This window comes from Balaenoptera acutorostrata, chromosome X (assembly GCF_949987535.1).
Source record: "Balaenoptera acutorostrata chromosome X, mBalAcu1.1, whole genome shotgun sequence".
Lineage (NCBI taxonomy): Eukaryota > Metazoa > Chordata > Mammalia > Artiodactyla > Balaenopteridae > Balaenoptera > Balaenoptera acutorostrata.
Window position 1 is genome coordinate 20,721,006 of NC_080085.1, and position 23,732 is coordinate 20,744,737.

The 23,732-nt window shown below is 38.2% G+C and overlaps 2 protein-coding genes across 3 annotated transcripts; one reads left to right on the plus strand and one right to left on the minus strand.

Annotated features, from left to right (window-relative positions):
- The first annotated feature begins 451 nt into the window (after positions 1 to 451).
- Positions 452 to 23,190, plus strand: EIF2S3 (eukaryotic translation initiation factor 2 subunit gamma). Of its 2 annotated transcripts, XM_057537560.1 has the most exons (13): positions 452 to 491; positions 7,212 to 7,475; positions 8,028 to 8,091; positions 9,062 to 9,189; positions 9,280 to 9,401; positions 11,508 to 11,602; positions 12,882 to 13,040; positions 13,996 to 14,130; positions 15,614 to 15,708; positions 16,128 to 16,272; positions 17,768 to 17,937; positions 18,310 to 18,482; positions 22,773 to 23,190. In XM_057537560.1, exons 2-13 carry the CDS (start codon positions 7,407 to 7,409, stop codon positions 22,834 to 22,836), a joined length of 1,419 nt encoding a protein of 472 aa, XP_057393543.1. In that variant the 5' UTR covers positions 452 to 491; positions 7,212 to 7,406; the 3' UTR covers positions 22,837 to 23,190. The 2 variants fall into 2 exon arrangements, with proteins under 2 accessions (XP_057393543.1, XP_057393544.1); XM_057537561.1 differs by lacking the exon at positions 452 to 491 and having other exon boundaries at positions 7,206 to 7,475.
- On the minus strand, positions 2,431 to 2,700 carry LOC114238276 (guanine nucleotide-binding protein G(I)/G(S)/G(O) subunit gamma-5-like). Its single transcript, XM_057537562.1, has one exon. It carries the CDS (start codon positions 2,648 to 2,650, stop codon positions 2,444 to 2,446), a length of 207 nt encoding a protein of 68 aa, XP_057393545.1. The 5' UTR covers positions 2,651 to 2,700; the 3' UTR covers positions 2,431 to 2,443.
- Positions 23,191 to 23,732: the final 542 nt, after the last annotated feature.

The window sequence follows — 23,732 nt, forward strand, 5'->3', positions numbered from 1 at the left end:
CATTACAGAGTATTGAGTAGAGTTCCCTGTGCTATACAGTAGGTTTTTGTTGGTTATCTATTTTATATATAGCAGTATGTATGTGTCAATCCCAGTCTCCCAATTTATCCCTCCCCCCCTTTCCCCTTGGTAACCATAAGTTTGTCTTCTACATCTGTGACTCTATTTCTGTTTTGTAAATAAGTTCATTTGTACCATTTTTTTAGATTCCACAATATAAGCGATATCATGTGATATTTGTCTTTCTCTGTCTGACTTACTTCACTCAGTATGACAATCTCTAGGTCCATTTTAACTGAAAATATTTACCTTGAAATGCGGTCTAGACAATGCCCCCTTGAAAATGAAAACACTAAAAAATAAAATTTTAAAAGAAATTCACCACTTTTGTGCTCCTTACAAGCTAATGAAAAATAACACTGTGTTTCAGAATCCTCAACATGCAAGCCACATATTCATGAGGTGTTTGGGAGATTACCAAGGAGCTGAGGGTAAGTAGAGCAAGGGCTGGGCTCTGGGGCACTCCAACGTTAGGGAGTCATCTGGGAGAAGATAGCTGTCAAGGAGACAGAGAAGGAGTAGCCAGTGACAGAGTAAAACAGAGTGTGGTATGCTAAGCTGGCTAGAAAAGTACTGTAAGTTGTTAAAACACCCACTATCAGTCAAAGATAAAATTAATGCCATCATTTTAATGAAATGTATTTACTTTGAAACACAATGTAGACAATACCCCCTTGTAAATGAAAATGTTAAAAAGAACAAATCCTCCCCTAAAGTTAATCATTTTTATGTTCTTTATGAAGCAATGAAAAGCAACACTATACTTTAGAAGCCTCAAGACAAGCCGCATATTCATCAATACTGCACTTCAGTAGATGTGCATGCAAACACACACATCCTAAGTGTGAACGCCAGAGTTGAGGTGAGTGGGAGCAATGAAGAGCTGCTATATGGTGTTTGCTTGATGAAAGAAGTGAAGAAAAGCCTCCAGTAACTACTGTTGCTAGAGCACAGCTTCAGGGTTTGGGGACTGTGGTTAAGGATAGAGACGGGATTGAATCTAGGCTCTGAGGTTATTTATTGGTTCTAAAACTAAGTTCTTTAAAAAAACAGCTATGCATAGCTGTCTTGGGACAAAATGTCTTTGTCAATACAGGGCACGGAGGGACTTCAGGTAAGTCAGTTCTGGCCTCTTCAGCTTGGGGCGGGGGTAGCTGAAGTGGAAGCAGGGGAGGTACATGTGAACAACCGGGGCCCAGGCCTGGCTGAAAGGACGGCTGAACTTTCCGCTGTCCTGGGAACATGACTTGGGAGGGACACTGGAATGCTAAACGTAAGTGGGGCAGGATGGCCCTCTGGGAATGGAAGTCTCAAGGTTGTGAAGATGGTGATTTTCCTCAAATTAGCTACAGATTTAAAACAATCCCTATCAGAAGTGTTCTCCTTATACAAGCAAACACCATGTGCCTGTGGCCCTTTGGTCAGCTTCACCAGAGAGCGGTGCAGGAGACTGCGGCACGGTGCTTCAACATGTGGGTTCTGGGTCTGACTGCGTGGGTTCAAATCCTTGATCCTCCATTTTTTTGCTTTATGCCTTGGGGCAATTTATTTTTAAAAATTTTTTATTTTATATTGGAGTATAGTTGATAAACAATGTTGTGTTAGTTTCAGGTGTACAGTAAAGTGATTCAGTTATACATAGACGTGTATCTATTTCAAATTCTTTCCCCATTTAAGTTATTACAGAATATTGAGCAGAGTTCCATGTGCTATATAGTAGGTCCTTGTTGGTTATCTATTTTAAATATAGCAGTGTGTACATGTCAATTAATTTCACCTTTCCAAGGATATGGACAATCTCCAAGGGTAATTGTTTTTCTTTCTTTTTTTTTATACTAAGTATTTTATTGTATGCTGCCACCAGTGTATATAAAATAATTACCCTTGTGAAACAGAAATTCATGAATATTCAGAGAGGTAGACTGACAAAAGTAGAAGTTTGTATAGTATGGCACGTGTTATAGAGACAGCCTTTTGTACAGGCTTCAAATTTAGCTTTCCTTTGAATATTCACCGGTTTATGAAAAGTGGTTTAAAAGCCTTGCAAAGAGGGCTTCCCTGGTGGTGCAGTGGTTGAGAGTCTGCCTGCCAATGCAGGGGACACGGGTTCGAGCCCTGGTCTGGGAAGGTCCCACATGCTGCGGAGCAACTGGGCCCGTGAGCCACAGTTACTGAGCCTGCGCGTCTGGAGCCTGTGCTCCACAACAAGAGAGGCCCGCGCACCGCGATGAAGAGTGGCCCCCGCTTGCCGCAACTAGAGAAAGCCCTCGCACAGAAACGAAGACCCAGCACAGCCAAAAATTTAAAAAAACAACAACAAAAAAATCCCATTAAAACATGCTTGTTTAAAAAAAAAAAAAAAGCCTTGCAAAGATTCATTTTACTACAAAAAGGAACAGACTTTCTGAGGTCTGAAGGGATTTGTACTTGAAGATACTCCAGTGAGCAGGGGGTCATGTTGAGCCTTCTGCAGACAGAATTGTTTCAAATCTGCAGCTGCCTGGGAAACCTTCACGCGGTTGAGCCCGGCCTCCAGCCGGAGCTGTTGAACCACTTTATTCATAGCGGCGACGCTGGAGGAACCAGACATGGCGCACGCGAGAGCTGGGCAGATCGGCAATCCGTCGGTGGATCGGTGGTGGGTCCTCCAAGGGTAATTGTAAGGAACAAATGCAATAAGGACTGTAAACCACTCAGCACCATGCCTGGTAAACAGTAAATATTTATTTATATTATTATTACTAAGAAATATATGCTAAGAATTTGGGGGTATTTAGGAAGAGGAGAGCATCCAAAGGAATAAAAAGATATAATCCCCCCAAAAATAAAATCCCTATCAAAAACCTAGCAGGCTTTATTGCAGAAATTGACAAGCTGATCCTGAAATTTATATGGAAATACAAAGGCTCTAGAAGAGCCAAACCAGTTTTGAAAAAGAACATAGTTAAAGGACTTACACATTCCAAATTCAGAATGTACTATAAAACTACAGAAATCAAGACATTGTGGTACTGGCATAAGGATAGACATGTAGATCAATGGAACAGAATAGAGAGTCCAGAAATAAACATTTTTATGGTCAATTTCTTTTTAAAAAATATTTATTTGGCTGCACCGGGTCTTAGTTGCGGCATGCAGGATCTTTGTTATGGCATGTGGGATCTTTTTTTTTTTTTTTCCAGTTGCGGCGTGCGAATTCTTAGTTGCGGCATGTGGGATCTAGTTCCCCAACCAGGGATCAAACCCGGGCCCCCTGCATTGGGAGCACGGAGGCTTAGCCACTGGAGCACCTGGGAAGTCCTTGGTCAATTTATTTTTGACAAAGGTGCCAAGGCAATTCCATAGGAAAAGGATTGTCTTCAATATATAGTGCTGGTACAATTGGATAACAGGCAAAAATATGGAGTTAAACCCTTAGCTCACACTATACACAAAATAGATCACAGACCCAAAAGGTAAGAGCTGAAACAATAAACCTTTAAGAATAAAACATGGGAGTAGGGGACTTCCCTGGTGGCACAATGGTTAAGAATCTACCGCCAATGCAGGGGACACGGGTTCGAGTCCTGGTCCAGGAAGATCACACATGCTGTGGAGCAACTAAGACTGTGTGTGCCACAACTACTGAGCCTGCGTTCTAGAGCCCATGAGCCACAACTACTGAAGCCCGCGCGCCTAGAGCCCGTGCTCTGCAACAAGAGAAGCCACCGCAATGAGAAGCCACACACCACAGAGAAGAGTAGCCCCCGCTCGCCACAGCTAGAGAAAGCCCGCATGCAGAAACGAAGACCCAATGCAGCCACAGATAAAAATAAATTAATTAATTTAAAAAAAAGAAAACATAGGAGTAAATCTTTGTGTCCTTGGGTTAGGCAAAGTGTTCTTAAATTTGACGCCGAAAGCAAGATTCATAAAAGAAGAAATAAATTGGACTTCATCAAAGGTAGAAACTTTTGTTCTTCACAGACACCATTAAGAAAATGAAAAGACAAGCTACAGACTGGGAGAAAACATTTGCAAATCATGCATCTGATGAAGACTTGTATCCAGAATATATAAAGAACTCTTGCAATTCAATAATAAGATAACCCAATTTTAAAATGGGTTTAAATATTTTACCAAAGAAGAGATATGAATGGCTATTAAGTACATGAAAAGATATTCAACATAGTCATTAGAGAAATGCAAATTAAAACCACATCTACTAGAATGTCTACAATAAAAGGAGAGACAATATCGAGCATTGGCAAGGGTGTGGAGAAACTGGAGCTCTCATATGTTGCTGCTGGGAATGTAAAACAGTGCAGCCACTTTGGAAAAATTTGGCTGTTCCTCAAGATGTTAAACATACATTTACCATAGGACTCAGCAAATGCACAACTAGATATTTACCAACATAAAGGAAAATATGTTCTCATAAAAACTTGTACACAAATGTTCATAGCAATATTATTCACAACACCCAAAAAGTGGAAACAATCCCAATATCCATCAACTGGTGAATGGATCAACAAAAGCGGTAGGTCCATAAAGTGGAATTATATTCAGCAATAGAAAGGCATGAACTACTACTGATAGATGCTACAACATGGATGAACCTCAAAATCATTATGCTAAGTGAGAGAAGCCAGAAGCAAAAGACCACATATTGTATGATTCCATTTATATAAAATGTATATTCCATTTATATAAAATTCCATTTATATAAAATCTATATATAGAGAGACCACTGGTGGTTGCCTGGGGCCAGAGATGGATACGGGGATTGACTGCAAATGGGATTGACATGAGGGATCTCTTTGTGGTGATGGAAATGTTTAAAATCTGGATTGTGGTGATGGTTGCACAACTCTGTAAATTTACTTAAAAGCATTGAATTGTATACTTTTTTTTTTTCTTCTCGTGCCTTGCAGCTTGTGGGATCTTAGTTCCCCCACCAGGGATTGAACCCAGGCCCCGGCCGTGAAAGCGCCGAATCCTAACCACTGGACCGCCAGGGAATTCCCCAAGTTGGAACCAATGTTAATACTATTATTAATAGCATTATTTTCAGTCACATTTCTATTTCCAATAAAAGTTTCTGACAGTGAAGCATATTATATACTGTTACCAACAAATTATATATTTTTTATTGAGATATAATTCACATACCATAAGATTCACCCTTTTAAACAGTACAATTCACTGTTTTTTAGTATATTTGCAGTTGTGTAACCATCACCACTAATTCCACATCTTTATTACCTCAGTGGGTTTTCTGAATTGGCTGGTACGGTATAACTATTTAGAATGTAAGATAAATTCGAAATTTAGGAACTTATAAATTTAGAAGTTAAATTTGTTCAAATTTAGGAACTAAATGCCTCCGCCCAAATACAATATATTGTACAGTTTCTACCATCACTTAACCAATGAATGCATTTATTGAAATGTAACTTCCTATTTTAGGTTAACTGTTGTACCCAAAACTTGTGTGATAGAAAACATATATATATATATATATATATATATATATATATATATATGTTTTATATATGTAAACATATGTTTACAAAATATGTTTATTTTATTGAAGTATAGTTGATTTACAATGTGTTAATTTCTGCTGTACAGCAAAGTGATTCAGTTATATATACATTCTTTTTCATATTCCTTTCCATTATGGTTTACCACAGAATGTTGAATATAGTTCCCTGCGCTATACAGTAGGACCTTGTTGTTTATCCATTCTGTATATAATTGTTTGCATCTGCTAATCCCAAACTCCCAATCCATCCCTCCCCGACTCTCCCTCCCCCTTGGCAACCAGAAGTCTGTTCTCTGTCTGTGATTCTGTTTCGTAGATAAGTTCATTTGTCATATTTTAGATTCTGCATATGTGATATCATATGGTATTTGTCTTTCTCTGATAGAAAACATATATTAATTTTAATCTTGCTTAAGTATTCAATGACCACAGGTAACTGAAATACTTACTCATTTCTCCTTACATTTTTTTCTGGCTAGAAATGAAGACCTGTACATGATAGAAAATTTGTAAAGTGTAGAAATGCATGACGAGAAATGAAACTTACTGTAATTCTTTTTAACACGACGAAAAAGGGGTTAAGAAAGTCTCAAAAATCTTTAAATTTTAAAATACCGATTTATTGGTAATCGTTCCAGTGAAGAAGTGGGGTTTCTCGGATTTGTTTTTTTCATACAGAATAGTTTCTTGTTATTATATGCACATTTTACTGAAAATCAGGAAGTCAAACAAGAAAGCAATAGCTCTTACTAGAAACAAAATTCCAAGTATATTAAAATAAGTCAGAGATTATAAATATCTTTAGTATATTCACTACTCTTTGCTTTTTTCACTGTTTTAAAAAATAAATCCCCAAAGAATAATTTTACATTTGATTTTAGAGCAGGTGATTTTTAACTATACTTTCTTACATTTAAGATTTACAAAAAATATGTACAGATTGTTTTACGTTCTTGGGATAAAAAAAAACATATTTGATGACTCCCAATTTCCACTGAATACTATCTGTACTCTCAAACATGACATTTGAAGACCTTCACTTTTCATTAGCTGCAGAAAAAGTACACTGAATATTTAGAAACAAGAAAGAGTAAAGAAAATAGAGATGGAAATTCGGATCGACTTAAAAAAAAAAATTGGGGCGCTCTCACGACACCTAACTTCTATCCAGTGCTAGCTCCATTAGCGCCACCATGGACCACCTCCCTGGCTCTAGAAACCTCCCTCCGAGAACAAGTTAGAGACTTTGCTTTTGCCCTCCCTGGGCCGCGAAACCTCCGCGTGAGGGCGCCCTCCCCACCGCCCGCTCGGTGCGCGGCCACTTTCCGGCCAAGGGCCCCGGCCAGACCCGGAGCTGATTTCGCCTTATTAAATTATAGAAATCGGTAAAGAAGGACATCCCCAGTGCCTATCCTCACACCCCAGATAAGAATCCCAGGTTTCGGGAAATTCTTTCGGCCCTCCCCACGGGAAACGGAAATGGCTACACCCTCCCCAGCGCGCGCGTCGGTTGCATCACCCGCCTAGCAAGGGGCCTTTTTTAGGGCTGCCCTCACCGTTGCCTGCACAAATATGCAACAGGTCTGCTGCGAATAGATCCTGAAACTGGCCTTGTGTTTTTTAGTCAGCCTGCCGGCAGGCACTGTACAAATCCATGGGGAGAAAAGTCCAAGCAGTGAGGCCTCCGCTGCCCCGGCCATCCTCCTCTCCCAGGCCTGGGCCCTAGTCGGCCCTCCCGCCTCCGCTGCCCAGCCCTGCACAAGGGGGCTTGCGAACGGTCAGGCAGCCACCCGGACGACTTCCTTCCTCTCCGGGCAAGATGGCGGGGGGTGAGGCTGGTGTGACTCTAGGGCAGCCGCACCTTTCTCGGCAAGATCTCAACACTTTGGTAAGTCATCGCTCTGACAGGATGCTGAAGGAGCTCAGGAGTGGGGATGACCGGGCCTTCCGGGAGGCTTTGAGACGAGGCAGTGCCGAGCTGTCGGGAGCATGGGTTAGGAGGGAGACCCGGAGCCCGGCGCCGTAAGTCGTGCTCGCGCCGCTCCATGCGCCTCTGCTAGTATGCGAGCTGGGAATGAGGCTATGCGGTCGTGGGACCCCGAGCCTCCCGAATGATTCGGCTGGAAAGTCACAGTGTTAAGTGTCATTAAGGCTTTTCAGTTCGGAAGGTCTGGGAAGGGAGTATCTACACTGTGCTTAGTGCTAATGCTCTCAAGGTTGGGGGACCTCAAGCTTCCACATCTCCCATAGTCAGTGTGTAACGATGAAGGACTTTTAGGGCTTCCCAGTCATCAGAGTCCAAGGTTGCTTGTACAGAAAAAGCGCTTTAGAAGTAGAAGAGGGCTATTCAAATGGTGGAGAGCTGTAGGTAGCAAATGTAAAGTCAAAGTTGTGATTTGTCTTATGTACAGCGATTTAAAATAAAAATGTTCGATTGCAGGATGTTACCAAGTTGACGCCACTTTCACATGAAGTTATCAGCAGACAGGCCACAATTAATATAGGTAAGATAAGAATAACTTGGAGACCTGACTTAATTGATCTCTGGCCACTAATTTTAACCTCTCCCTTTGTGTGATTACCTGAATTACATGAAGATGCAGATATTCAATAAATAGATGTTCAGCTCTTGCGAGCCAAGCACCTGCTAGATATTTTTGGGAAGCCCATGTTGCCCGTGCCTAGCTTACAGACTAGGTGAGAAGAAGCGATAAATACATAAGAAAAGTTTAATAGCATAAGGTGATTGTAGTCATGTAGCATTTTAAAGAAGAGGGGGAAACGCGACTGTACTTGCCACACAGGGTTATTGCAAAGGCAGAGTTTGAGGAAGTTTTGTTTGATATATAAGCTATTATTAACTAGATAATTTTTTTTTCTTAATTGGCACATAGAACTTCAGAGAAGTTATGTTGACTGATTGTAAATTTGGGGTATTTGAGAGTCTGCACAAACAACACAGTAAAACCTAGTTAAAAGTAAGGCTCTACCATGAGGCTGTTAAAAACTTATAAGATATGTGCTACCCTTGACAGCATTACCGTAATGATACCTGAGTTGTTTTCTTGTTTTCATGGATTCCTTTTTGTTGTGTGAGGGCTCCTCATACCTATTTACTTCACTCTGAAAATGCTGGAAAGTTTCTTGATATACAAGATTTCATGTACTTTTTACCAAGTGTTTATTTTAAATGAAGGCATTCTTTTCTGTGAGTAAAAACATAAGATGGGTAGCTTTTATTATGCTGAGTATGGTTTAAAACAAGGTTGTCGGTTACGTGGAAAGTTCTCCTCAGTCCTGTATCAGAGTAAGTTTTTTGTAATCAAGGATGTGTAGGAGGAGAAATTGAAGTCACTATTGGTTTTACATTGATGTTTACAGTGAGTTATGGCTTTGGGTTTTCTACTCGAAAACTGAAAAAATATGTTGTGTAACTGAATGCACATGAGTTAATTTTTTGTACTTTGTCTATAGGTACAATTGGTCATGTAGCTCATGGGAAGTCTACGGTTGTAAAAGCTATTTCTGGAGTTCACACTGTCAGGTTCAAAAATGAACTAGAAAGAAATATTACAATCAAACTTGGCTATGCTAATGCTAAGGTGAGCTGTGTACAGTGAAATTAGAAACTAACTTTAATTGTTGAATGTGCAGATAACAAATCCAAGTCTTTTTTTCATTGGAACTTTTAGATTTATAAACTTGACGACCCAAGTTGTCCTCGGCCAGAATGTTATAGATCCTGTGGAAGTAGTACACCCGATGAGTTTCCTACAGATATTCCAGGGACCAAAGGGAACTTCAAATTAGTCAGGTGACCTCTTTTCTGCTAAAAACACTTTACACTTCATATTTTGTTGTTGTGTGATTTGTGCTTTTTGAAATATTTAACTGAGATTTTAAACAGTGAACCTAATTGTTGAATGGCTTTATTTTTGCATTATTTTGTTTTTCTTGTCCATAATGACAATAATTTGAAAAGTCAAGTATTTAAACCTATATTAAGAGATGTACATGTAAGTTCTCCAAAGGAAAAGTATCACATAAGCAGAATGAAATGGAGGGAAACACAGCTCATTGGATTTAAGGGATTCTTTTTGCCAGGCCTCCTAAATTTCTCTTAAACAGTGTGGTTTCTGTTTCTTAGAGGAGGACAAAGCCATTCTTAATCACGTTTTTTAAATACACGGGCTTGTTACCCATCTGTTTTCTGAATATGATTGCGTATACTTATTCTTTATTAGAGGATACTGTCATCCACCAGCGATGTTTATGGGGGTTGGGGATATTCCACAAAGAAATTGTAGATTGCGGCAGAGCTGGGACTAGGGAGAGGCGAATGAAGCCCAAAGTTTAAGAGGAGGGAGAAGCTTTAAAAAGAAAAAAAAAAAGGGCCTTGGTAATCAAGATAAATAGTATTATTTATTTATTTTTAAATTAAAAAAAATTTTTTTTGGCCCCACTGTGCAGCTTGTGGGATCTTAGTTCCCCGACAGCTCAAACTACTAGTGTTTTGCTTTTCATTATCACTTGGGGTTTTTTGTTTGATTTGCTTTTGTCATGGCATTGTTGCTGATCCTGTTTTCATTTAAATTTTTGATATTTTGTTCATCATGGATTTTTTGCATGAATTTTGATTTTTTTAAATATTAAATTTAAATATTGTTTTGATTACTGGATTTTTTTGGGCACCCCCTTAAATTTTGCACCTAGGGCGAGTGGCTCACTTGCCTCACCCTAGTTGTGGCCCTTATCAGATATCAGCAGACTTTTCCTGCAGAAGGCCCAATAGTAAATATTTTCAGCTTTGCAGGCCATAGATTCTCTTTGCACCTACTCATTTCTGCTCTTGTGTTGTGAAAGCAGACATGATGTGCATGAGTGGTTATGGCAGTGGGCCAGTCTGCTGCCCCTATTTTAGATCGTGAGTGTGAGCATACAATTATTAAAAATAATGATTCCGAATGAGTAGCAGAATTTTGTTTAAATGGTGCTGCCATCTGCACTTCAGATGGGCAATTCCAGCTTTTCAAGATGCTAGAGAAGTTTTTGGCAAATTTTTTCAGATGGCACTGCCCATTCTGTTAACACTGGTTTAGCTTTCAAATCAATGACATTCCCAGTATATACTTTATACCATATTCACTTTGATTGGATTTGGGAGTTTTTGTATCCAGTTATTTCTACACGTAGCTAATTTAATTTGCTTTGTAATCATCTGCAGCGATTTTACTCTCAGCCAGTAGGTAATTTTTGTTGTTGTTCTTTTCATATTTTATTTTTTCCCTCCAGTTTTATTGAGATATAATTGACATATAGCACTGTATAAGCTTAAGGTATACAGCATAATGGCTTGACCTACATACGTCGTGAAATGATGATCACAATAAGTTTAGTGAACATCCATCATCTCATATAAACTTAAATGAGTAGAAAAAAAATTTTTCCCTTATGATGAGAACTCTTATGATTTATTCTGTTAACTTTCATATATAACAAACAGTGGTGTTAACTATATTTATCATATTGTACGTCATATTTCTAGTACTTATTTATCTTATAACTGAAAGTGTGTACCTTTTGACTGCTTTCATTCGATTCCTCCTCCCTCCATCTCCCACCTCTGGTAACCACATATCGGGTAACCACAAATCTCATCTCTTTTTCTATGAGTTTTTTTGTTTGTTTGTTTTTGAAGTATAATTGAGCCAGTAGGTAATCTTATTTCTAAGGTCTAGAAACACCAAGTCCTGTAACCACTTGACTTTACAGAAATAAGAATTATTTCCATATTCTTATTTCATATTTATATGTAATATTCATATTCTGTATTCAAAGGGATTTAATTTTAGGAAATCTGTAACTCAAATGTTGAAGTATTGATTGGTCTTAGGACTGATTGCTGTTTTTTAATTGTTAGACATGTTTCCTTTGTTGACTGTCCTGGCCACGATATTTTGATGGCTACTATGCTGAATGGTGCCGCAGTGATGGATGCAGCTCTTCTGTTGATAGGTAAATACGTCAGAACTGGTTTGGACAAATCATTGTGGAGCAAATCCAAAATGGACTATTTAAAGGGAAACTAAGGCCTTTAAGGGCCACATCCAGTACCTAAAGGTGACGGAAATGGGAACTAACATGTCAACCAGGATGATATCCTTGTCTACCAGCTATCACAAAATACTAAAGATAGACTTAGGGCAGATGTCTTGTGAGAATTCTTTTGGTAGTATATATTTGAAAAAATCAATAGCATTTTCTCCCCTTAGATCACATGAAATGATTTATTAGTTTTATATTTACATGTAAAAGTGCATGTATTATTTTTGTGTGTGCATCTTTGAGTTGTCTACTGCAACACTGGTGTAAAATGGTTTTATTTAGATGCAAATCTCATAATAAGTGCTGAAGTCTAGATGAATTGGGGTTTTCAAGGCTGGTGTTGTGCCACCTTCCTTATGTGAGCTGTCAAGAGATTTTGTTGCTATGGGATATAATTTTTAAAAGTGTGCCGAGTGTATATAGTACAGGACACCTGAACATCATCACTTAGGATGGTCATTAAGGTGCCCAAAAAACATACCTATTTCTTTATAATACCAATGGTTGTTTTTAGTGTTCTTCCCTCGGTTTGTTAGGGAGTAGCCTCTGATAGTAGCTGAAATTCATGGACTGTGTTAAGTGTCTTCCCTTAATTACTCTCTGCCTCTCAGGAGCTTGACTGGGCCAGAACGTCTCTAAGACTAGACAGAGCCAGAGGGCTCTTCCTTATGCCTGAGCAAAAGCTAAGGGCAGACCCTGAGATGCTAAACTTGTGGATTCCAAGCTTTTGGCTTAGGACCAGGGAAGAGAGCCAAATGATCAGGAGGCTCCAGTGAATCCAGACACAGTGGCTGAAGCAGGGGCAAAGGTGGATGCTCGGCAACGATCCAGGACTTTTGCCTTGAGTAGGGCTAGGGCATTCAAGCGTTTCCTTTTTTAGATGTCAGCTAGTGTTTTTTTGGTAGTACAATACACATAACACAAAATTTAGCATTTTAGCCATTTAAAGTATACAATTCAGTGATATTAAGTACATTCACAGTGTTCTACAAGTGTCAGCACTGTCTAGTTTTGTAACATTTTCATCACCCCAAAAGGAAACCCTGTGCCCATTAAGCAATCACTCTGATCCCCCTTTCCCTCAGTCCCTGGCAACCACTAACCTGCCTTCTGTCTCTTATGGATTTGCCTATTCTGGCAAATATTTCTAGCTAATTCTCATGCATTTTTTTTATTCTTTATCATTTAGCTGGTAATGAGTCTTGTCCTCAGCCCCAGACTTCTGAACACCTGGCTGCTATAGAAATCATGAAACTGAAGCATATTTTGATTCTACAAAATAAAATTGATTTGGTAAAAGAAAGCCAGGCTAAAGAACAGTATGAACAGATCCTTGCATTTGTACAAGGTAAGAAGCCATAATATCTAATAAAAATCCTCCTCAGTGATAGTAAAATAAACGAAAGCATTTAAAAAAAAAAAACCAAAAAACCTTAAGTCTTCGGAATTCCCTGGCGGTCCAGTGGTTAGGATTCTGCACTTTCACTGCTGAGGGAGTGGGTTCAATCCCTGGTCGGGGAACTAAGATCCCGCAAGCCACGTGGCATGGCCAAAAAATTTAATTAATTTAAAAAAAATCCATAAAAAAAAAACTTCAGTCTTACACTGTTCTTACTGAGTAGCTACTTTTAGAATTGAAACTGACAATGATTTATTTTATCTTTTAGTGTTCCTTTCCTCTAACAGCATAGTGTTTTTCATTTCAGGGAAGACATCTTATTATTGACATTTGATCCTCTCTTAGCCTTGTTTTTCTTGTTAGAAAGGTTGATTTCCTATGCACCCAGTTCTCTCATAACAAAAAAGAATAAATCATTTTGATTAAAATATCATTGTGTTTGGTCCGTTTCTTTCACCAGCCTGTTTGACATTTAATTAATAAGGAGCAAATACTATATATGCCATCAGTCTTTGATTAGCAGAGTCTATAATTTTATCTTGCCATTTATTGGGAAGTTAATTACATGTTATTAGAAATCTTTCAACTAGTAAAGTGCTCTTTCCAGAAGTGTTAGTATTTTGTTCTTTTGAGCAGTTTTATCATTTTGGTGTATTAAATATATCTATTAATATATTTTGACTTTTTTTTCCCTTAAATGCAATAGTATTCATTTTCAGGAGCAAAAACAAACATAGAATACTGGCACTTTTCTAAAAAGAATTATCATTTTCTACCTGTTGCTGGCATTTGTGTGGGGATGTTTAGGCATCTATTTTAGTAATCTTAACTGTTTCCTATAATATGTAAAGAACAAGTTCTGTAAAACTGAAGAATTTTGATCTTTCTGAATTTTGTCTTATAGGTACAGTAGCAGAAGGAGCTCCTATTATTCCAATTTCTGCTCAGCTAAAATACAATATTGAAGTTGTCTGTGAGTACATAGTAAAGAAAATTCCAGTACCCCCAAGAGACTTTACTTCAGAACCCCGACTTATTGGTAAGTGATAGGATTTTGTCTGATCTTTTCCACATTGGTGATTCCTCTTTAAGGGAATCAGCAATGATTTCTGCAGAGGTGATAATAAATTACAATCTCCATAAAATTTTTTTTGAACTCAGTTAATTCTGAGATTGTATTAGCAGTGCTAGATTGCATTACTGGTGAGAGAAAGTTTTGAATACAGAAGGAACTTTTAGTCTTTTTGTGCTTGGTATGTGATATGTTACGTGATTGAGATGGAGTAATGCATTATTCTGTATGGAATTATGTTTTAGTCAGGAACAGGATATTAGAATTTCCATATAAATTATTTCATTGTACCATTAATGAAGATTTTCATCTCTTTCAACTTATTTAAGTTCATATACCAATATTGGTATAATTTGATCATCTAAACTCGTGATTTCTACATAGATATAGGAGCCTTTTCAAAATGGACATTTGAACCCCTCCCTTCATCCAGGCCCCCCCTCTGTGTGTTGTGGGAAGGGTTCTTTTGGGTGATTGTGATGTGTACCCCTTGTTAATGATCACTGCTCTCAGGACTGAAGTGCAGGTCACATAGTTCTAGGGTTGTGGGGTTTTTTGGTTTTTTTAAATTAATTAATTAATTAATTTATCTTTTGGCTGTGTTGGGTCTTTGTTGCTGTGCATGGGCTTTCTCCAGTTGCGGCGAGCCGGGGCTACTCTTCGTTGTGGTGCACGGGCTCTAGGCGCGCCGGCTCAGTAGTTGTGGCTCGTGGGCTCAGTAGTTGTGGCTCGTGGGCTCTAGAGCGCAGGCTCAGTAGTTGTGGCGCATGGGCTTAGTTGTTCCGTGGCATGTGGGATCTTCCCAGACCAGGGATCGAACCCTTGTCCCCTGCATTGGCAGGTAGATTCTTAACCACTGCGCCACCAGGGAAGTCCAATCCTAGGGTTGTTTTGAAGTTTTAAAACTACATTTTTAATGCAGAAATCATATAATATAGAGGTATAAGAAGAAAAAGGTCTACAATCTCCCTGCCTCGCCCCTTAGCCCTGAAGTAACCAAAGTAAACAGTTGGTGTGTACTATTCCCGCACCTTTCTCTTTGTTCATATCATCATGTATAAACATATACACATTTCTTGTTTTAGTTTTTGTTTGTGGAAGTGGGATCATACTATGCATAACTAGTTTTTTTTTTTTCCTTAACAGTATATGAAGGTTATGCTTCCACATCATTACATGTGCTCTAACATTCTTTTTTAATAGCTGCATGATACTCCATACTCTGGGTGTACCATAATATGCCTCCTATCAATGAACTTTTAAGTTATTTCCACTTTTTCCATCGTAATTAAGGTTGCAGTATACTTAGTTGGAATAATATTAGATTTTGTCACGAAGTCCCCCTTGTATAAGTCTTATGTGTCTACTATTTTAGAGAAGTTAACTTAATCAAATTTTTCTGAAGTTAAAGTGAATAGAATTGGCTTTAATTTGTTTTGTTTTTTTTTAGTTATTAGATCCTTTGATGTCAACAAACCTGGCTGTGAAGTTGATGACCTTAAGGGGGGTGTAGCTGGTGGTAGTATTCTAAAAGGAGTATTAAAGGTAAACTAGGTTTTGGTTGTTGTGCTTTTATTTTGTTTGTTTTTCTCTTGTCTTAATTAGGAAAATAGTATGAACACTCCAAATTGAAAAATAATTTTTTTCTTCATGGTGTCTAGTACTTGATATAGACTTCTTTGTTTACTATTATATCTTTTGAGTGTGTTTGACCTCTAACTTGATAGGCTTCTATGAATATGGAGCACATTTTATATGGTGATAGGCCTGTGTGGTAGGTAGTTTGAAACATTTGGATGGTTCTGGTTTTGAAGATCTCTCCCACATCTTTTTTTTTAAATAGTGATCTTTGAAATAGAGAAAGGATTGCTTTTCAGTTTTGTTTTCTTCCTGTTAAGACTTTTTGTATGTAATGGAAATTGTGTTGTCCCACAAATTCTAATCACTAATTTACATTTTTACAGGTGGGCCAGGAGATAGAAGTCAGACCTGGTATTGTTTCCAAAGATAGTGAAGGAAAGCTCATGTGTAAACCCATCTTTTCCAAAATTGTATCACTTTTCGCAGAGCATAATGATCTTCAGTATGCTGCTCCAGGAGGTCTTATTGGTAAAGATTTTTCTCTCATCCCTACGTTTTTAATTTGTGGATATTCATGGTACTTTTCATGAGAAACATATTACTCATAAAGATATATTATGGATTTTTATTATTATATATTATAGATTTTTAATTTGATGTTTAATAATTGAATGGGGTAGAGGAACATATGTGGTTAAGCTGTTGATTTTAGGTCATAAGATGGTTTCATGTGTTTGTAAAAATTATTTTTAAACATAAAGTAGAATTTTGGTTTAGTTTTTAAAGCAGCTCCTTTTTAGCAGTAACAAAGTAAGTTTTATGTCCTATCATTTAAAATACCTAACTATACTTTTTTTTTTAGCCTACATGGTTTTGGGGGTAGAGTGGTGGTGGTTTTTTGTTTTTGTTTTTGTTTTTTTTAATGTATGTTTTGCAAATGGAGAGTTACCCACAAATGTCAGCTGAATCATGTCAGATCATAGTTACACTGAGGTGGGAATTAAAGAAGATAACTTCCGTAATGTTGGAATTACTGAGATAATTTATGGATCTTCTGATCTCATACAATAGTGTATTACCAGATACCCAGAAAAAGGCAAGGTACAGTGAGAATTAGAGGTATTATAACTTTTGGATTAAAGAAGAAAACATTTGGTGAAGGAGTTTGTCTTTTTGTTCTCTGGTGTTTAGCTATATAATTCATTTTTCTATTGTATCTTGTAATTAGGAGTTTACCGTGTATAATTTTATCCTTTTTGTTTGTTTTGTAAACAAGGAAACTCTGGAGACTTCTAAAATTTAACTTATGGAACTTTTCAAACATAAAAGTAGATTAGTGTAATGTAGTGTAATGTGTGGTCATGTAGCCGCCACCCAGGTTCAACAGTTAATACTTTACCACTCTTTTTCTTTTACTTTGGCCACGCTGCACGGTTTGCGGGATATTAGTTCCCCGGAACCTGGGCTCACGGCAGTGAGAGCACCAACTCCTAACCACTGGACTGCCAGGAATTCCCAGTACTTTACTATTCTTGCCTCATCTTTGTATCTTCTTCCCTCTTCTCCTTGAAAGACATACAGCTAAAATATTTTGGAGGGGATCCCAGGAATCATATAAAGTCTTTAAGCTATCTTTTTGATCAGCCTTCCAGGGGAGAAATGGCAGGCAAATATCCTGAAAACTACTCATTATGAATTTCGTATCTTTTCAACCTTCATTAAGGATATTCAGGCTCATTTTTGAGTTAGGCTCTTAGCTCTGTTTGTCCTTTGCTTAGAATTTAAATCAAGAGAATCTTTCTGTTCTCAAATGCTCAACTAACCCATGAGTTTACAGTTCTGTTTCTTCAGATAAAACAGGTATTTTGTCACATCTATGTAGCTAATACATGAGTATGAAAATATAAGTGTGTATTAAAATGTATAAGTATATGCTGTAGTTGTTTGACTAAGTTTTTTGGGTAAACAGCTTTATAGGAAATAAAATGTTGAACAATAAAATATATATCTTATTTTGTATTAGGAGTTGGAACAAAAATTGACCCCACTTTGTGCCGGGCTGACAGAATGGTGGGGCAGGTACTTGGTGCAGTTGGAGCTTTACCTGAGATCTTCACAGAACTGGAAATTTCCTATTTCCTGCTTAGACGGCTTCTAGGTGTACGCACTGAAGGAGACAAGAAAGCAGCAAAAGTAAGTGCTTTCTGTAATTCCTGTTCCAAAAAAAGTGACAGTGAAATTAAGACCAGTTTTGAGGTTCATTTGTTTTCAGCTAACATGGGATTAAGAAAAAAGAAGAGGTAGATAAATTTGACTTCCTGAAAATTGAGAACTTCTGTATGGCAGTCAGTTCAAAGTAAAACAAAACAGGAAACAGTACGTCATGTATGACATGATAATTCCTATTATCCATGTGACTTTTTTAAAAAGTCTTACTGAGATCAGGTTGGCAGAGATAGAAAATTGCTGACATCTTTTGTTGGCAAGGTTGTAGGAAAATAAGCAGTTATTTGGAAAGCATTTTCTTGATTTTGGGGTTTATTTTTCCCCCCTTGATTTCCCTAGGTGCAAAAGCTGTCTAAGAATGAAGTGCTTATGGTGAACATAGGATCCCTGTCGACAGGAGGAAGAGTTAGTGCAGTCAAGGCTGATTTGGGCAAAATCGTTTTGACTAATCCTGTGTGCACAGAAGTAGGAGAAAAAATTGCACTTAGCCGAAGAGTTGAGAAACACTGGCGGTAAGTTTATTAGCCTTTGTCAGTATCTAATAAAAAAGACAGAATCAGTTTTCTTAACACACGCACAAACACACTTTACCTTGAACGCAACAGTTACTGTACTGTGGTTTCAACTCTCAACTGTTTATTCGAATGACTTCGAAATCTGTGTTTCTAGGCCTGATTTGTGATAGACACAGCCTATGCAAAAACCAGTGAACTTAGGTTTAATATCTCCCTTATCTTTTTCTGAACCGTTTGAGGAATAGGTTGCCCCTTGATGTCTTCATACTTTGGTGTATATTTCCTAAAAACAAGGATATTCTCTTATATAACCACTTAACAAGTTTAACATTGTTAAAATACTGAAATCTACAGTCTTTTCCAGTTTTATCACTTCTTCCAGTAATGTCCTCTGTGTCCTCCATCTAGGATCATGCATTGCATTTAGTTTTCATGTCTCTTGATCTCTAATCTGGAACTTCCTCAGCCTTTCTTTCTTTCTTTTTAATTAATTAATTAATTTATTTATTTATTTATTTTTGGCTGTGTTGGGTCTTCGTTTCTGTGTGAGGGCTTTCTCTAGTTGCGGCAAGTGGGGGCCACTCTTCATCGCGGTGCGCGGGCCTCTCACTATCGTGGCCTCTCTTGTTGCGGAGCACAGGCTCCAGACGCGCAGGCTCAGTAGCTGTGGCTCACCGGCCTAGCTGCTCCGTGGCATGTGGGATCTTCCGAGACCAGGGCTCGAACCCGTGTCCCCTGCATTGGCAGGCAGATTCTCAACCACTGTGCCACCAGGGAATCCCTCCTCAGCCTTTCTTTGTCTTGTCATTGGCAATTTTGAAGAGTACAAGCTAGTTCCTTTCTAGACTGCTCCTCAGTTTGGGTTTACTTGGTGTTTCCTAAGATTAGGTTCAGGTTATGTATTCTTGGTTGGAATACTTCCGTGTAGGTGGTGATGTCTCTCCTTAGGGAGTCACAGCCAGAGACACACGATATCTGATTCCTCCTTGTTGAGGTTAATTTTGATCACGCAGTCAAGGTGTTAGCCAGTTTCTCCACTATATGGTTACTCTTTGTACCCTTGCAAATAAGCGTTCTGTGGGGAGACTCTATGCAAATAGCCTGCTCCTCATCAAATCCCACCCCGCTGGATTTAGCATCCACTGATGATTTTTGTCTGAATTGAGCTTGATTATGGTGTTTACAAAATGGTGATCCCCATCCCCCAACTCCACCACTCCTCATTTATCATTTGTCATTCTTTCTGCCCCGTTATTTACTTATCTAGTTATAATACGCACTCATGGCATCCTATTTTATTCAGTAGGTTATGATTCATTACTGTTCTTATTTATTTATTTTGAATTTTTGAATTTTATTTATTTTTTATACAGCAGATTCTTATTAGTTATTCATTTTATACTATTAGTGTATATTTGTCAATCCCAATCTCCCAATTCATCCCACCACCACCTCCCCTCCCTGCCAAGTTTGTTCTCTCCATCTGTGTCTCTACTTCTGCCCTGCAAACCAGTTCATCTGTACCATTTTTCTAGGTTACACCTATATGCGTTAATATACGTATTTGTTTTTCTGACTTACTTCACTCTGTATGACAGTCTCTAGATCCATCCGTGTCTCTACGAATGACCCAATTTCGTTCCTGTTTATGGCTGAGTAATATTCCATTGTATATATGTACCACATCTTTATCCATTCGTCTGTCAATGGGCACTTAGGTTGCTTCCATGTCCTGGCTATTGTAAATAGTGCTGCAATGAACATTGTGGTACATGACTCTTTAAATTATGGTTTTCTCAGGTATATGCCCAGTAGTGGGATTGCTGGGTCGTATGTTCTATTTTTAGTTTTTTAAGGAACCTCCATACTGTTCTCTGTAGTGGCTGTATCAATTTACATTCCCACCAACAGTGCAAGGGGGTTCCCTTTTCTCCACACCCTCTCCAGCATTTGTTGTTTGTAGATTTTCTGATGATGCCCATTCTGACTGGTGTGAGGTGATAACCTGTTCTTATTTATTTTGATACCCAAATTGTCGAGGATTTGTCCAGTAGAGACCCTTTAAGTGACTCCTATGTCCTTTTGACATTTCCCCTTTTTTTTTTTACCCTATTATTTTATTAAGGAATCCATTTCTATGACTGTCATGAAACCCAGGCTAGGTTAGCAGTGATGCATTCTGGAGGTAACTACATCCCACTCTGGACTTTCTGGTAATAGCCACTGTCTTCTCTACCTCAACTGAAAACCCAGAATCAGTCCCTGCCCTCCTACCTTGGGAAGATGCCAAAGCCAACTACATAAGAGGCTTTTTCAGAGAAGATGACTTTTCTTAGAAGACAAACCCTCTGCTTTGTTTTACGAAGCAGATAGCAACCCCATGGACAGGTTGGGACTTGCGCAAGCCTCAATATTTCCCCATTGGGTTTGTTTTTGTTTTTGTTTTTTTGACAGTTCCTTACTTTGTGGCACAAGATGTTCTGGAATCATCTTGTACCTCTCCCCTGCTCCAGTTTAGAATTGGTCATTTCTCCTGAGGGGGCCCTGGTTCCTCTTAGTAGGAAATGGTATTAGAAATGCAGATACGGGTGCTAGGTGTGCTTGTTGCTCCTAAGGTGCTGTTGCTTCAGGGCGCTTCGAGTGGATAGAGCTAGGAAACATGCACATATTGTTGACTCCTGTCTCTTTTCTCTTTTCCTGGTTAGTTACTGAATCTACTCTTTCCTTTCTATTCTGTGTGACCTCATTATAGCCCATACCACCATCATTTCACACATAAAAGTTATTGCAAAAGATTCCTAATTTGCCTCTTCCACTGTTACTTAAGCACTCAGTCAGAATTAATCTTCGTAAAACATTTTTTCATGCTGTACTCAGTAATTTTTAGTAGCTTCCCACTACTTTCTGATATTCAGGACCTTTCTGGAAGCCTGCTTGAACGAATTTTAAGTTTCTCCTGCTTTGTCTCATATAAACCCTCTAAATTAGACCGTTCTGTGTCCTGATTGTCGCCATAATTACTCAAATCACCCTTGGCTTTGTTTTTTTCTCATTACCTACCTCCCTTATTAAGGCTTCCCTGGTACAGTGCCTCAGGATGGTCTTTCACCATTTACTGTTCAGAAGATATGAATTATTACTCTCTAATTTAGAGTTAAACTTTTTGTTCTCTTTTAAGTAAATCATTTCTGCTTTGTGGTGATTTATGCCTGCTTGATTTTACTCTCTTGTGTGATTATACTATTTGCTGTTATAGACATACTGATTTACAGTGTATTTTAAAAGAAAGGAATGATCTTTTTGTGTCTGTGTACTATTTTTTTTAATATTTATTTATTTATTTGGCTGCGCCGGGTCTTAGTTGTGGCACACAGGATCTTCTTTGCTGCGTGCGGGAGCTTTAGTTGTGGCACGCGAACTCTTAGTTGCAGCATGTGGGATCTAGTTCCTTGACCAGGGATTGAACCCGGTCCCCCTGCATTGGGAGTGCAGAGTCTTAGCCACTGGACCACCAGTGAGGTCCCTGTCTACTAATATTGTAAGAGGATTCTATCCAAATGAAATTTTATATGTTGCTTAAAAATTAACAAGTATGTTAAAAGAAATGAAAGCATCTGAATGATCCTTATATTCTTTAGATTTGTTGTTTTTAACCCATGCTTAGGTAAGTTCTGTTGTAGAAGTTACAGTTGAGGTAGCAGTCTGGCCTGACCAGTGACTAGAGCAGACATTGAAAGAGAGAAGGAGCAGAAATCCCTCTGCTCTTGAGAGTAATCTGTTTATAGATTATCTAGTCCTCTAGGTCTTCTCTTAATTTCCGTTACCAGCTAAAGTCATGATAAAGCAAGCCATGGTGATCTGTTGAAGTGCTGTGAATGGTTAAAAAACAAAACAGAACAAAACATAAAAACATTTTTCAAAGAGGAAAAGAGAATGAAATTAAAAAAAATAAAATCAGACTGAGGTGGTTTGTGTATCCGCGTGGCTCCTTGGGCGGACCGGAATGTTCTTCATTAGTGGTTCTGAGGGGCAGGTATATTTTGATAAGAGTGAAGATGAGCATATTTGTACTAGCACCTTTTTGTTTGCTTTTCCTATCATTCCTTCTGGCTAGAGCCCATCTCTCTGGGTCTAAGAAGATAGTGTGAGCTTTCTGAAGGAGCAGGTTTTGGAAACAAATTTAGATTTAGCAGATAGGCAAGTAAAACTAGTTATGTCATGTGATTATGTAGTAATGATAATGAAATGGATATAAAGTTCATGATTTCTTTTATTTTCATTTTGCAGTTTAATTGGTTGGGGTCAAATAAGAAGAGGAGTGACAATCAAGCCAACAGTAGATGATGACTGAAGAATTAAATAACAGATTTGGATGAAGTCGGAATTTCTCTTAACAACCTAGGGGTATATTTTCAAAGCAATAGTGAGGAATTAATTTCACAGCTCATTACCTTAGGAGTAGCTGTAAGGTTATTCTCATTTTTTGGTGATGAAAATTTAACCTCTAGTACTAAAATAGGGTCTACAATAAATGTAAAAATTGGCATAATGTTGGATTGAATCTACATTTTACCAGAAATTAATCATTCCCAAATAATGTCTAATTTATACATCAGTGCAGGTTTGAAAGGAAACTGCTACAACCAGCCTTTGCTGTAGCACACATACCACTGAATCTGTTTGAAATAAAATTTTTCTTCTTATTTTTCATGATTCGTCTTTGAGTAGCTCCAGGCTTGAAGGATTATTGTTATCAGTAAAAACTTGAAGACAAATTCTTGAAGACCAACTTCCCTTTACCCCATATTTTATGTTGCTTTTATCTTTTTAACTTTGAGTGACAAATTAATAGGTTCAAATAAAATTGTCCTTTCAGGCATGAGGGCTTGTTCCCATGGACACACCTTTCTCTCCCCTTTTTTTCTGGACTAGAACACAGGAAGCTAGAGCCCGAAGTTCTCATCCTCTCCCTGTGATGCCCTGCGATTGTTTCTGCATTGCTTTACGCCCAAAACCCTACAGCCTTCCCCCATTGGAAAGTACTGTTAACACCAGATGATTTTAGTTAAGTAACAAAGATCTTTCCAGGCCTTATTTTATGTTTTTTCTTAACTGCTTAATTGATAAGGTTATGATGTAGATTCTAATATTAGTAATCTGTGGAACTTTCAGGAGGCAAAAAATGTTATACAGCAAAGGGTGAGCCCTTTCACTTTTAACTTATTCTCCGTGTTCCTGCACTTTTCC

What these genes read in the sequence shown, in the direction of transcription:
- LOC114238276 (XM_057537562.1), bottom strand. Translation starts at nt 2,650, where the DNA reads ATGTCTGGTTCCTCCAGCGTCGCCGCTATGAATAAAGTGGTTCAACAG.
- EIF2S3 (XM_057537560.1), top strand. Translation starts at nt 7,407, where the DNA reads ATGGCGGGGGGTGAGGCTGGTGTGACTCTAGGGCAGCCGCACCTTTCT. An exon ending in GATCCTTGCATTTGTACAAG is followed by an intron (nt 13,041 to 13,995) that starts GTAAGAAGCCAT and finishes TTTGTCTTATAG; the next exon opens with GTACAGTAGCAGAAGGAGCT. An exon ending in TTCAGAACCCCGACTTATTG is followed by an intron (nt 14,131 to 15,613) that starts GTAAGTGATAGG and finishes GTTTTTTTTTAG; the next exon opens with TTATTAGATCCTTTGATGTC.